The sequence below is a fragment of the Glossina fuscipes genome, unplaced genomic scaffold (assembly GCF_014805625.2).
Source record: "Glossina fuscipes isolate IAEA_lab_2018 unplaced genomic scaffold, Yale_Gfus_2 114, whole genome shotgun sequence".
Taxonomy (NCBI): domain Eukaryota; kingdom Metazoa; phylum Arthropoda; class Insecta; order Diptera; family Glossinidae; genus Glossina; species Glossina fuscipes.
This window is the reverse complement of record NW_023998457.1, coordinates 311,521-327,780: the sequence shown is the minus strand read 5'-3', so window position 1 is coordinate 327,780 and position 16,260 is coordinate 311,521. Positions and strand designations below refer to the sequence as shown.

The 16,260-nt window shown below is 32.8% G+C and overlaps 1 protein-coding gene across 1 annotated transcript in view; it reads left to right on the top strand.

The window, feature by feature from the left end:
• Positions 1–15,394, top strand: part of LOC119639980 (protein tipE) — a 111,024-nt gene extending 95,630 nt beyond the window's left edge. The window contains exon 2 of the mRNA XM_038037738.1: positions 14,375–15,394. Coding sequence (XP_037893666.1) covers positions 14,375–14,444 — 70 coding nt within the window. The 3' untranslated portion in view covers positions 14,445–15,394. The remainder of the gene's footprint in view (positions 1–14,374) is intronic.
• The last annotated feature ends 866 nt before the right edge of the window (positions 15,395–16,260 follow it).

Sequence of the window (16,260 nt, the reverse complement as noted above, 5' to 3'; positions counted from 1 at the left end):
CTTCGCGAAACTTCTCGTTAATAATAATAATTTAACATAAAAATTAGTCTTACCGACTTTGGACTAGGTAGATCTATTTTTTGAAACCTAGGGCAGCTTTAGAAGCCGAAAAAATTTAATTTATAATATTTTATGATGAAAATTGCTCCTAAACAAATTAACTATAGGGAATACGGATCACATAGATTTATTTTTTAGATCGTATCATACACAGGATGGATACCTCATGAAATTAAATTCTTCTATGGCGACAAAGACTTATTTTTGCTCTCTTAAGACGAAAGAATCTAGAAAATAATAAAATCTTTGATAAGAAAATTAAATTTGCTAAATTTAAACCATATGGGCGTTTGAGTCCCCTCCAATTTGAAGGCATTTATGAAAAGATTGCATTTACATGAAAATAACATATGATCTTGATATGTTATTATAAGAATATGAATGAATGGTTGCATTATGCGATGCGGGTTTAGGGTATCTAGGGTAGGTATGACCTTAACCTACCATAGCTTTTTTTTTTGTTTTGTTTTTCTCTTAATATTTTGCCTTTTGTCTCTACATTCTCTTTCTTCGTAGAAAATCGTTTTTGTTAAGCAATTTCAGGATTTTTATTATTTGATTTATAGTCTGGCTTTTAAAACTAAATGCCTTTGCAAAAAAAAAAGAAAATAAACCGCCTGTTGTTTGCGAACAAAATTGATGCACACGCGTTTATTAACGAGTTTCGTTCATAACGTAATTAAGAATTGTTTGATTTCGGCTTTCTATTCAAATATTTACACCTGCATATCGTTTGTTTGTTTGTTGTGTATTGTGTTTATGTCTAATTAAAAAAAAAAAAAAAAAAAAAAACTAAAAGACAACCAGGGAATGAAAACAAATGAAGATAGATAGATAGTTGTACGTTGTATTAAAAATGCTTTATTAAATTTTATTTACTATTTGTCAGTGCAAAAAATAAAAACCAAAAAAATGTATGTACGAATGTGCATATGTATACACAGGCGCCCACCGCTTAACGCAACGCTTACAAAGTACGCTTTCATTACACAACACAACAATGATAACAAGGTTTCAAAAAATCCAATCGATTTTTGATTTTATTTTTATTTTATCGTTAATAAGAGATGTGATGGATATGTTTTTGTGTCTTGATCAAACATATATGTTCATACACGTAATAGTAGTTATTTTATTACTAAAAAAAAAAATCATATTCAATCTTTTGATATTTATATATGAGAATGGCAACGTTATTCTATGTTATAAAAATTTACATACACATGTCTAGGTACTTCTACCTAAGGAGGAGTCAAGTAAACTTAGTTTTTCATTTATATGTACATTTGTTACAAAATTTCATAATAAAATTTTCATCATAAAATTTTACACTTTATAACTTGGCTTCGATACACTAGGGTACAATTGATTTACGTTATTTCAAGATAACTTATAACATGGTTTAGATACAACGGGAATAAGTTTTCGATACAAGAGGGCCAATATTCTTATATTCCCCTCCACCAGTTGGAGTGCAATCAGTTTATGCGAACGTGCGTGTAGCAATCAGAAGGTCTTAAGATAGACCCGCCTTTTATTACATCAACCGATTCAGAATTTTTTGTCCGTCCGTTCGTATAATGTCTGTCTGTCCATGTGATTTCCTATTCAATCTAAAAGTCGCAATTTTTGAGATATTTTGATGCGTTGATCTGCTTTAATCGAAAAACGGACACAATGGAAAATAGTTTGGTTCGATCCATTTTTTCGACTTATATCGAAATGTCGTTACATGGCAAAAAATTGCAATTTTCAAAATTTGTTGACACACCTCGCTAAGTAGGAGTACTTTTTCAATTGGTCTGAAAATTTTAGTTCAAATGGTGCAATTTTTTGAACCCGCTCTCATATAACCATTCCTACGAAAACCGCAAGATATAATTTTTAATATTTCATGGTGAAAATTAGTTCATAATAATAGTAAATTCGCAAAGATCTTAGCGACAATCTTAGCGAATTTCGACCAGAGAAGGTTATTTATTTGGAATACAATCGCATATAAGGATTGTGTCAGGAAATGTAGAGCACAAAAGGCTTAACTGTTGGCATTTTATGATGACAATTTCTTTATAATAATAATTTGAAATAAAAATGAAATGGACCAAATTTGAACCAGATGAATCTATTTCCTGAACGTCATTCCATATAAAACTATCATAAGCTCTTCAGAAAAAGATTTAATTTTTAATATTCTATGGTGGAAATTAGTCCATAGCAGCGACTGAGCAGAGAAATTAACGATACACAATTTGAATCAGATAGGTCTACTTTTTAAATCGTAACATATATAAGGATTATCATGGAAATCATGGAAATTTCTAGGTTTTCTATGAGGTAAACTTAAAAAATTATACCATTTTTGCGAAGTAGATTAATTTTTCTAAATTTGGACTACGTCATACGTTGTTTTCAGTAAAATTAACTATGCGTGTATTCATAAAAATATATGCCTTTGCAGAAAAAAAATGTGCAATTTTTGTTGTACTATTACCAAAACGAGTGAGCAAATGTACTAGTGTAGCGTATCTAAGGGCCGGCTTTGCTTAACTGTAATGCTCTTGCTTGTTTGATTTATGTTCTATACGCTAGTTTAGTTTAAAAGTAAAAAGAAAAAAAAATTTTACATAACACGATCTGGACACGGTGCAAATTACCGTATTACGCGAGGGTTGCCTGTATATATATTATGCAAGCAGACATGTTTGCATAAATATATGTTCTACTGAAAATTGTTTACTGCTGTTGTTTAGTTTTTTATTTTCTTTTCTTTTCTTTTGTGTTTTTTTTTTTTTCCTTTCTTTTTCTTTTTTCTCATCTATCAATGTACGTAAACGACTATGCATATGACTAGTACGAACGAACAGCTTGAAGAATACAAATGTGTGTGTATATGTATACGTGCAAATGTACAACAACAACAAAAAAAATAAATGACTTTTTCACTCATTTTGATTGATTAGTTTCACGTGACTGCACAGTACGGGCATGCCAGTTTAAAATCGAACATTCACGTAAGCATATGCATATGCATATATATATACACATAAGCACATTTATTCATAAATTTTTAGATAAATGCCAAATAAATGCGAAGAAACTAAGCGTCATGTTCTTTAAGGATAGGTGCATATTACATTTGCCTTTGTCTTTAACTGGGCTTTTATTTAGCTTTTGCTGAATGAAAGTAAAAGAAAACAAAACAGAAAGGAAACACGCCCGGAGCACCGCAAAAACGGAAATAAGTGATGGATTGTTTTGTTTACCGTCTTTGTTTTGAATTTTCTTCTACTACTTTTTCTTCTTCTTCTGCTTCTGCTTCTACTTATTTATCTTCTTCTTCTGTTAGACTTCAAACTCTATTACATGTTCGAAAAGATTTACATACATTCAATTTGAAAACACGAATAGACGGGAAATATCGGTAGTCAACAACAAGATTAATTCGAATCAATTTTTCTTTTAACGTAAGAGAAACGTAATCTTTTAATATATAAAATATTGTATTATCCTTTTAAGCTCAATGAATTTTCATGAACATTTACGATTCATTTGATTTTGTTTCTTTATTAATAGGTTTAGAAGAATTTTTATATATATATATATGATAAAGATATATCTGTCTTGTAAAGTGCGTTTATTAAAACATGGTCAAATTCTCTCGAGTCGAGCTTTTAGACTTCAGGTATGCTCTCGGAGTATACTAATTTTCCACTCCGTTTATCACCCGCTCTATGGGATACATCGCAGTAAACTTGGAAGGTATTAAGTTAACAAAATCTTATCCTATCGGGATATGTAAACAATCTGTTTAAAACAAAAGGAATAGAAATTCACGAAATAATTGTCTGACAAATGACGAGATTACCTCCAATCGATGCAGGAATTCAATGGCGTTTAGAATCCATTAGACACTTGATTTGAATCGAAATGAGATAAAAATCTTGTCAAAACAAAAAAACAACAAAGAAGTTCGCAATGGTCAGTTTAACAGCTCAGCTATTGTCGAATATTAGCTGGGCCATGTTAAGGGTTAAAGACCTTCGCCCTACAATTTCGTAAAATTGAGGTTATGTTAGATCATTGCCAATCGAAGTTGATTAAATCCTTGCCATAACTCGAGGAAGAAAGCTTATAAAATTTTCATGCAGAAGTACAGTAATGTTCAGCTTTCATAACTGGGTCGGCCTTAACATTGCTCTGTTTCGATTAAAATTGACCGATCAGATATAGGATCAGATTAAGAATCATTTTCAATATAACATTTGAACTTTGCATTTAAAGTCAAATGCTGATCGTAATCCATTCAAACTTTAGTTTTAGTAAGGCGAGTAGCGAAGTCTTCGCAAAAAGCAATATTGAAATTTTGAGGTTATATCTGATCTTAGCAGTCTTAAAATGCCAATCAGAGTCATTGAAAGTTCTGGTATGAGTAATGGTTGCTCTAGCAAGACAAAAATTTCACTTTATGTCTAATCTCCACAATTATCAAATGTTAATCAGAGCCGATTAAAACTTGGAGCGAATATCGCAACATTGAAGTTATATACCAGGTCTACAGCTGTCGTCTATTGATTAGAGCGGTATAAATTGTGGGTTTGTGGAAGAAGGATTTACCCCTCACAACGAATATCATTTTCAAGGTCAAAAACTCCCGCCAGCGAAATTTGGCTGTGTATTATACTGGCCGATGTAAGCAATTAAGCGTTAAGTGGCGGTGGACTAAAGCCTTGATTCAGGCGCAGCAAAATCAATCTTGAAGAACTAAATTTTCACAATATTGAAATTGGATCCGATCCCTCTAACGCACAAATATGGGTCGGATTTTATCGAAGTTGTGTTCCTTTATACGGATTATATAAAGATAAATTAATCTTCGCAAGAAAATACTGCAAATTATGTCTGATATCTGTCATCGGTCGAGAAACGCTTTTAAGATCAAAATATTTGCAGCGATATTTATAATATATGTATAGATATAACACTACCGTTTTAGGGATATAATCTTACTTTGTAGTCATCAATTATCGGTTGAGTGGATTTAAGTCTTTAGTTGATCGGTATGAATAGGAAAATTTTCTCTTTTGATCTTCAATATAAGGGAACTTTTCAATATCAACAGGATATGCAAAGGGGAAATGTGGCATCTCTCCAAAGGTTTCTGAGAAATAATCGCCAAGTTTTCCAAAAACAAAAACTAACCGAAACGAAAAATGTACCATAAACCCCCTTCCCCTTCACCTCCTCCTCCATCCACCGCCCCTCTTTCCTCTATTGAGAGCGACGAACTATTTAAAACCTCTGCCTATCTGTGGATAAAGCACGCGGTTGACATGCAACTCCACATCAAGCAAAAAGCTTTTTCCGCGATCTTCACTAGGCATAGCTAGCATGAAACTCCCGCAATGGCCTGTTCCCTCTATCGGGCCGAAACTGGCACATTGCTTCGAGGGCTCCTATGCACCCATGGTACCAAAAATAAAAGCGAAGAAAGAAAGGAGGAATAGCTTCTAATACCTATGGGACCGAAAATAAAAGAAAAGCAAGAAAGTGGAGTGGATTTATTATTAAAGATCATATCTTTCCCATTTCGTTAGGATAATGTTATAAAAGATACCCAAGCAACCAAGAAATGGACAGTTCATAATGAGAGTAGTGGCCGAATTCAAAGCGAAGTAAATAGAAAAGTTTCTGCAATAATTACGACTAACAAAGTGACTTCTTTCAAGACCGTAAAGCAAGTAATTATTATGTAAATCAAAACAAATAATTACTTAAATTAAAAGTTTCGTTAAAACGCAAAAAATTAAGTAAACAAATTAATTCTCTTGTGCTGTTTTTAACACCTAATAAAAATGCATAATAGAAGAGTCGCGCTAAGTGTATGCTTATGCTCAAGAGATGGATATAAAAACAGAAAAAAAAGGAAAAACAAAAATGCATTCATATAAAAGGAATCCAAAGGTTCGATTTACACCACAAACATTTCTTTTTTTTTTTTCTTTTTTTCATTTTTCTTTACTATTATTGTTGTGGTTAAAAATAGCTGGTATTTACCCATATGTGTCTTTGTTTTCACGTAGTCGTAGGTGTTAATTATAAATTTTGCAATTTTTCAACAATGTTGTGGCTTTGTTATAAATGTAATAACATTTTTACTTTGCGGTAACAATTAATTTAAATTCGCATAAATTTCTATAGACGTCAGCTTTGCCGTCGTACAGAATGTTATTATATAGCAAGGTACGCACATTTCAGGTATACATTTATATAAACATATATACGTATATGCATATACACGTGTGTGTAGAAATATGCGCATATATATATATATATATATATATATATAAATTGCGTCTATGTATTATTCCTTTGCGAAAATGCATAAGAAACATCAATCTTTTGCGGTTTCACTTAACTTTCCAGATTACCCCGTCTATATTCGATTGAGTGTTAATGACATGAAGGGAACTATAGTGTAGAGAGATTTTAACTACTAGCTTGTAGCGAACTCGAGACATGGTGTATAGACTCAATTTCACATAGACATGGCTTGTCAAGTTGTTGGTAACTTTGACAGGGAATCCACTTACTTAGTGAAGGCTTTAAATAGTGCCCTTGTCGCAGACAGCGTGAACAGTTAATGATTCACGTGGACAAACTTAGATGTCGACTGTATGTAAGGAGTTTACTGAAATATATTTATGTCTTATTTCAATTCTCTCAAAGGGGAACATTTTTAACGATTAAAGGAGGAAAGTAACGCAAAGATAAAATGATCGAAACACAGGAATGATGCAAGCCAAAGTAAATATCTCTCCTGACTCCAATAGGCGAGCAGAAAAAGCTAGAGATTGATTCGGAAATTAATTATCTATTACAAAGTATTACTCACAACTGGCCAATCTTTTCGAAGTAGCCAAGCTTGATGAATTACACATCTTGCTCGATAACTGATCAAATGGGAAAGGAATGCAGTATTATGAGCTAATAACTAGTCTATCAAGTATTGCTTACAAACGATTTAACCGAAGCCAGTATTTACCTAAAAGGAGTCGCAAGTAACGAGTAAGGAATTCATAAGCCGTCATCTCCATTAGGGTCTATTATGTTCTATTGGCAGCTCATAGCTAAACTATCGATTCCTTGCAGACGGAATAACGGACACGAGAGATCATTTGAAAGCCAGAGGAAATAAGAGCAGGATTACAAACAGTTGTGGTCGACATCTGATGAGAGCCGCAATTATGTTCGTATTTGGATCCGCTTTAAACCAAGGAAATGCTTCAAAAATGCAAAAGTTATTTCTCCTTGAGTAGATTATGGGCTTATTAAATAGTTCCGTTCTAATACAAGTTTCATAGAGCGTACATTACGGCTAACAAGCTTTCTAGACATACTAGAACAGCTTAGATGATTAAAATTTTGATTTTCGTGAATATTGTCAAAAACTGAATATATATCTGAGCACAAGTTTTTTGATAGACAGGTTAGGTGTACACTGGAAGAAGTTTTTCTTTGAGCTCTTCTTTCCTCGTAGACTATTGCTTTGGAGGTAATACAAATCAGCTGTTATTGTATTGTAACTGGTTCCGTAAATTACGTTGATACTCGAGTGCATAGAGCAGGTCATGTCAGACGTAGCATCCAACGCAAATATATCTTGAAGACGGGTAGTCGGGTGTTGGCTAGCCAGGATTGTATGGTTGGTCCAAAAGCAAGATCGATTAGGTCGGATAAAGTATGACTACAAGTTTTATAGACTAGATTTAAGCTCCATCGGTGTCAGGAGCCCACTTGCTACCTTTCTCTACGTAGAGGAAGTTCCTGGGAATGGAGTCCTTTAGCTGTGGTACCAAGTCCTGACTACTGGGTAAAGCTTTACGGAGACTATCGTGGTGGCTATGGTTTTCATCATTCCTAAACCGAATAATTGAAAATAATGATAGGCCTCAACATCCCCCAGAGTGGACTTATTGGGTCATGCCCAATTAATAAATCTGGAAATCCAGCTGGAGTTTGTAGGGATTATCTAACTCTCTGTGGGGCATCGAGAGAGGGAGGGAGAGAGTGAGAGATAGAGGGAAAGAGAACAATGATCTTTCCTACCACGTTCCACTTTCCAATTTCTATTTTCAAATCTAACATACACAGGGACTCCTCATTTTCGTTCCCCCTTTCGCTGTTTATAATCCTTCCCAACCATCAACGGACCACCAACGCATATAGGAGACATGCCCGGCGTGACTGGTAACTTTAAGAAAAACCAAAACAAAAATGAAGAGAGAGAGCTTCTAAAGCTTCTAAAAAATTACCAAAATGTAAATGTATATAAAAATTAAAAGAAAATTTTTGAATAAATATTTTTAATTTTAAAATGCGTTACCTTTTCGCTGCAAGTTTATGCATAAATGCAATACAGAACAAAGGTAACTGCTGTAAGGATAATCACTGTTGTTTTATTTTTTTTTTTTTTCTTCTCCTTTTCTTGTTTGATGGATTGCTGTTGTGTGCCGTTCATTATTTTTTTATAAACCACTTGTTTTATACCTAACAGCAAACAGATTTATATTCATCATCCACATCTATGGTCATATAAATGCAATAGAACATAAAAATAAAAACGAAAACGGGTGGCAAAAAAAAAGAAAACAAAAACAAAACCTTTTTCAAATCTCCGTTCAGCAATTACATTTATTGTATTGTAGTAGACGACGACGACGACGACGATGACGAGAACAAAAACAAAAAGTGTCTCAAACAAACAAACACTTAAAAAAAAAAAAAAAACGACGCGAATATTCACATATATATACAATAAATATAGCAAACGAACTATTATAATGAGATGGGGACACACATCCACACATGCACGCACAAGCATAGCCATGCAGTTGCCTACGAATATGAATTCATCCTCCACTTTTAGTCTCAGCTGATTGTTATGAATACCGTAAAAGATTTTTTTCATGTGTGTGTGTGTGTGTCTGTCTGTGTGGCTGTGTGTGTATAATAAACGATATTATATGGTTTGGTAAACGATTATAATACGTAATACACACACACAGACACACACACACATACACAACAGAATATATGACGTTGATATTATGTGATTGTAACGGTGTGCGTTAGAATTATTGAACAAAGCATTGAAGCGTTACATATAAATTGCACAAATGGCGTCACACATGTTGCCATTACTGCTATTGCTATTACATTTGTTGTTGCGGCAGCAGCATCAATAGAATCAAATAAAAGGTCATAAAATACTTATATCCATATATATATACTTATATCTATATATATATATATATATACGTATATTTTCTTTTGCTTGAATTTGGCTCTGCGTGTGATTGTGTGTATATGTTCGTGCATATATGCTGGTATATGTTTCTTTGTGTAAATAACTAAGTGATATTTGGCTTTGTTTGCGGTTAGTTTGGTTTTTCTATTATACTTTAATCTCATATATAGATCAAAAACTGATGACAAACTGTTTATTTGAGCATATTTGCCTACACATAACACACGCACTTGCAAATTCCCAAAGCTCTATTTAATTCTGTACAAACGTAACTCACTAACATGAAAAAAGGTAAAACGGACAGCTTGTTTAGTTATGAACATGAAAAAAAAAAAAAAACAAAAAACAAAAAGGAAAAGATGAAACATGTCTAAAGATGAATAATCGTAGATAACTGTTGGTACTTTTCTTTGTTATTTTTAATTGTCTGCGTATTTATGCATGACAAAAGTGAGTTATGTAAGAATAATTGCAACAAATTCTTTAGCTTCTTAAAGAAAATTTTTTTGTTAGTAAGAAGAGCAAGCACCTGATTAGAAAAACGAGCAAAACGAGTTTCTGCAGATCTCATTAAGCGTTTAAAGGATCCAAGCTTATGTACGCATTGAATGATATTTTGAAACTTAACTAAAAACATGACAAGAATAGATTATAATTAGCCTTACGTCGTAATACTAAAAGTAATCCGATCCAAATCATTTTCAATAGTCTTCATTTTACCGCATCAAAATTCATCATAGTATCTCAAAAACTTGCAGCGTATAAGTTGAACACAAAAAATAAGACGAACAGACGGGCAGACAAGCTTAGAATCCCTTACTGAATCGATCGTTACAATAAAAGTTGGGTCTATCTCAAGCCCTTTTGGATGTTACATATATCCGCATAATCATAATATATTTTTGTGCAACGACCGCTTTAGGGTATAGAAAGAAAACCCCCTTCGATTTATCATAAAAAACTTTTCCAATTGTGTATTCACTTCCCCAACATTGTTAAATTTTCTACCTCCTCATGTATACTCTAGCAAACTGAAAAAATGGCAGCCCATCGTCGTAAGACCTGAGTGGGTCAGGTAAAAGCTCCAATCCAAGCTCTCTTATTTTTTCCTGTGTTACTTTTGTAGCGCAAAATCTCGCGTTAACATGCTGAAGGGTTCTCTTGTTGCTATTGACCGCAACAAATGGTTATTTTATGAGCCCGTGTTTCCTTCGCTTGACTTTTTCACAATGCACAGTCGCCGTAACGGTCCGACCAGTTTCAAGCAATTCCTGAAAAATCCCATCGCACACAAACAAGAATGTTATTCATTGTTAATGGTGATCAGGGTGTCGATGCAGATACTATTCTGCAAGAAAGCGATTGTGGCTTATTGTGTAGTACCCATTTCACAACCCCAGTTACAGTTCGGTGCAAGGAAGCATCGCCTTCATACCGAGACAAAAGAGATGCGCAGTTGCGGTATGCCTTTGATCAAGTATCACCTCCGTCAATTCATGACGAATCCAAATTCTTTGCTTGTGCAATTTTCCTATATTTGACGACAATTTGATCTTAACATCGCCTTTGCATAATAGCAACAACAATTGCGTTTTTTTCCATACAAAGGGATGATTTCGTTACCGTCATCCTGGCTTTCAGGCTTGCCTTTATATGTTGAACACTTGTGGCACGAGGGCAAATTAAGTTCGTGCTTATGTATGTAACACCGACCCACTATTCACTACTTGGACCGATTCAGAAGCATTTTCCGAATCCATTTAGATTTGTCTGTCCGTCTATACATCTGTCTGCCTTGATTTCTTATATTCAGGTCGCAATCTTCACGATATTTTGATGAAATTATTATACCCTACACTATTTGCTGCTACAAGATGCATTAAGTTTATGACACTCAGAAGGGCTTGTGAGATAGCCCCATCTTTTATTATATTTATGTGAGCTTGTCTGTCCGTCTGTGCTTCTAATGCCCATCTCTGTACTCTTATACTCAAATTTGGTACATTAACGTGTTTTGCCATACGGGAGAAAATTACTGAAAACGGTTCGCATCAAATCACTTTTTCGATTCTTTCTCAAATAAAGATTTATTTTGAAAAGAATGACTTTCTAGTACTGGTATTCTACAAGGTATTTAATGCTGGGCAATGGCCCGCTATAGCGTTTTTACTTGCTTTATATATTTTAATGTAAAAGTTGACTTGTATTCTGTATCGAGGGTATCACAAAAAGGTAAGCAACTTGGAAAAAACCGTAACCTCATATACCCGAAGGCTCTAATAGCGCAATTAAATTAAGAGAAATTTCGTGATACTATTCAATATGGAATCAATTGGTTTTCAACTTTTTCTATTGTATTCAAAGCGATTCGCATTTTATGTAAAGTTGAGCAATTCAACATTATATTGCTTTATTTTAAATTTCATTCACTGACCACTTTTTATCACCTTTCATTTTATTAAATTCTACAAACGTACTATCATTTTCATTTGAAAATAATTCATCGTTTTGCGGACAGTACTATGATATCCTTATATCTATTATTAAAATTCTTTGTATACCCAGACTACCATTTATTGTTATAAAACGGAACTAAAGTGTCGCTTCACGTCACTTATTTACCACAAATGTTGAGTTTTGTTTCGTACGTTTCGTACGTCAACTTCAAGCGATATTGAGTTGAAAAACTCTTCATTTGCATCATAACTGCAAACTTATGTAGGGCCATTCATTTTGTTGCTGATAGTCAAATGTCTAACTTCACATATATATATTTTGTCAAAAATCAACATCCTCTATGTTGTATCTTATCGGGTGGTACAACAAGCACTACAGCAATGCTACAATTAAATGAATAAAACTTAAAGTATTCATATTTTCAGGCAATTCCGGATGTAAAGTAAGCTTTTCAAAATACCATACCATACATTTTCAAAGGCATTGTTTTCTTACCTGCTACTGCATGCATGCCGCCATAAACTTTACCTCTCTGCTCTCTTATACGTACATACATGTTAATAATAAAACAAAAAAACAAAAAAAAATATTCTTTAAATATTTAAAATTCTTCAAGTCTTGTTACAACATAGCGGAAGTCAGTACGGACATCAATTTATTACATAAATCTGGTTTCTTTTTTTATTTTGTCTTCAACTTTTAAAAAATATAAACCAATTCACACATTCGTTTACTTTATTATTTGCACATGAAGCGTCAACCGGTCCATGCAACGTATACGTGATTGAGTTAAAAACTGATAAATTCGTAAAAGTTGAACGGAAATTAATGAGCGGAAGCTGCAATAACGCAGCGGGACATTGGATGCGGTAGTCTTCTGTTTCTGTTTTTGTTTCACGTTTTAAGGTATTATGTCCTTTTTCACGTATTCCCTTACATATCAATCAATAAATTTAAAATTATGGGTAAAGAGCTGCCAATCATTATCGCTTGCCTACACCGAAGCAGTTTTTACACACTCATAATGTGTAAAGAATTTTCTTGTAAGATGCATCGACATACAAGCGCATACCGGCAATGCCGAAAAACTTGAAAAAGAATATATTTTGAAATTTTCAGACATTTATTTAATCAATCGAAGTTACATCGGAGCTCTGCAATCGTCAAATATGGAATTCGAAATCGTTTTGAGTTAGAGCTAAAAGAATCTTTAAGCAATTTTTGAGGTTATATCCAATCTCTAGCCATGATTTGCGTAGAACGGAGACCACTTTAAAGTTAAAGTTTCTTATGCAAGACTTCTAACTTTTGGGACTGTACCTGATCTCTGATTTCAAGGAATAGAATTTTTCTTTGCAAATAAAATTTCGAAGTTTTGAGATTAAGGCTGATATCCGATTTGATTTGAGATAAAACGAAAAGAATTTTAAGCGTCAAAAGCTTGGCAAACAAAATTGATGTTATGTTATCAGGTTATGTACAATGTCAGCAATTAGCACAAGGCCGCTGGAGTCAATTGAAGCCTTGATTTTGGTAAAATAAAAAGCATTTTAAATATCAAAAATTTTCAAAAGCAAGATTTCGAACTTTCGAGACTATGCCCAATCTCAGTAATTTTTAAAAGCGAGGAGCATCTCAAAGAATAGAGTTTTTGCAAACAGAGTTTCGAACTTACGAGGTTATGTCTGATATCCGACTTGATTTGTGTTAGAGTGAAAAGAATTTTAAACCTCAGAAACTTTGCAATCAAAATTTCGAACTGTTGAGGTTATGTGCTATATCAGCAGTCGCCGGTCTAGTTTAAGTCCCATGAAAAGCATCTTCAAGATTAAACATTTTAAAGGAAAGGTTTCCAATCTTAAATAATCTGTTGTATCATATACGATATATGAAGTATGATGTATTGAGCAAATAGAGCACCGCTGTGTCTTGTCAATGAATCAACGCATTTACACACAAAGGCCAGTAAAGAAGTCTTTTCCGACGTGTATCCATCGTCAAGAGAGGGACGTACGCCAAATATATTCTTTTTTTTACTTTAGGTGTGCCTGCCCATCCATCCACTGGTCCGTCCATTTTTCTATTCAAAAGAGACGAAATGTACTGCCTAGCGGCCCAACATTTTAGGAAAGGAAGAAGAAAACCATATTTATTCTTAAACATCTTGTCCATACTTGTAGCAATTTCCTATCTTTACTATTTTAGAGTAGATCCCTTTAAATCTTAAAATTAAAACGCGGGCTTAATGGAAAAATTTTGTATGAAAAACTTTTTTAATAAAAAATTTATTTATTTGCAGTCTTTTGTTTGGTTTTTTTCTTTTATTTTTCCCGTACTCTGCTAATACTGTTTCTCTGCGAGTGTATATATTAAAAAAAAAAAAAAAAATTAATTAAAAACTTTAACAACACAACCTCTCCTTAATCTCTATTACCCTTTGTATTTTTATATGAATTTTTTTTTTGTTTTTTTTTTTTTTGATCTAACACTTGCTTCTAACTTACTAATCTTATTGTTATTTTCATTTGTTCTTGTTCGTTATCTTTTCAGTGATACTTCAATATCAACACGGGTTGACATGCTGACGCCGGCCATTGAAGTCTATAAGCCACCACTCTGACATAAAGATGACACGGTGGAGAGCAATTTAGGTAATCCATCGACAAGTAGCGATTTTTAGCAAAAGCTAATAACAACAACTGCTGAGCTTAATACAACAACTACGACTACTAGTAATACGGATAATCTATTTGTTCTTCCATCATAGTGTCAATCAATTTTAAAAGGAGAAAAATATATGTAACAATCATGAGAAGACATGAAAGTCAAAAAAAAGGAAAATACAAAAAATCCAAAAATACCAATTAACTCCTTCAAAAAAAAAAAAATAAATAAATAAATAAATAAAAGAGAAAAAAGCCCTCCTCGTCCACTTTAAACTTAACAATGTAATATATTAAGGGAATATGAAGAAGAAAAAGCCGAAAAAGAAGAAGAATATGAGAAATGCAAAACAAAATCCAAACATTTACAGCCATTCACACACACACACACACACACAAACACAAACATGCATTACTAGTTTAGAGATAAGTTCACACATATGCAAGAAGTCCATGTAAGCGAGAATTATATACAAAAATATATTTAAGTATATTAAGGAGTATTACTTACATAGAGAAGCAAAGACCGAAATAAATTCATTTATAATAATAATAAAAAAAAAACAAAAAATTAATATAGAAAATAAAAAATAAAAGAAGAAAAAACGAAAACAGACTCCAAAGTATAAACAAACCCTTTAACGAAGGGCATGTGTAGACAATTGTTATACTGTTGTATTGTGTGATTGTTTAAGGGCATATACTAGCAAAACTGATGTTGATTAAATTCACTCAAAGATAATGCATACATAGATACCTACTATACAGTTAAACATACAAACATATATACATACATTCATACAGACACAATTGATGATGAAATGAAAAACTAGAAATTTATATGTATTTGTGTAAACTAAACTAGACGACTATTAAATTGTGTAACTATAAAAAAGCAAAAAAAAAACGACAACAACAAGCAACTAAACAGGAAATGATATAAAAATATATGTAAAAATAAAACCAAAAAAAAAAAAAAAAATGAAAAAAAAGAAAAGAAAAACAGCAACAACAACAAGTTAAAGCAAAGGCAACTGCCCACAAAGAATTATTATTTAAATAAATAAATTTAATTAAGTTACATATTTAAGCTTGTGTATAGAATCAATCAGTAATTTTATTAAGAAAATAAGATATAATCAGAGAAACTAAAACATATAGATATGTATATATATATTAAGAAAAACGCATTCGTCTCAGGACGAATTTGAAATATCCACCACTTGGCATTAAATTATTTTTCAAATCAACTCCATTACTTGAATAACATAACTAAAAATATATTTTATTTTTTAATACTCACTTTTATTCAGGCCACTTAGTTGCAAACCGATCCAACTGACTTTCAATAATATTCCTATAATCAAGTATTGTTGCTTTCATTTTAATCCAAATTGTTTATCCTCTTGGTTAAGTTTCGTGACTTTTATAAAAAATCGTTATTCGTCCTGTTACTTATAATTCTCAATATGGAAAGACACTGGTCGATCGACTTCCTTTTTCATTTCGCCGAATTGATAGAATTTTTCTTATTTTCTTGGCTTGCCAATGATGACCTGTGAATTTGTTCAACGGTAAATTTCGTCAACGATTTTTTTTGTCTTATCCATAGGAAACGATAATATTTTATATTCGATGGGGGAGACACCTTTGCCTTTTATCGGTCTCACCTAATCTAACCTAACTCGTGTCTTTTCTTAATCATCTATTTTGAAGAGACAATGCAATTTTGTCGATGCCTTTTATCGATCTCATCGGATTAATGAGAGACCT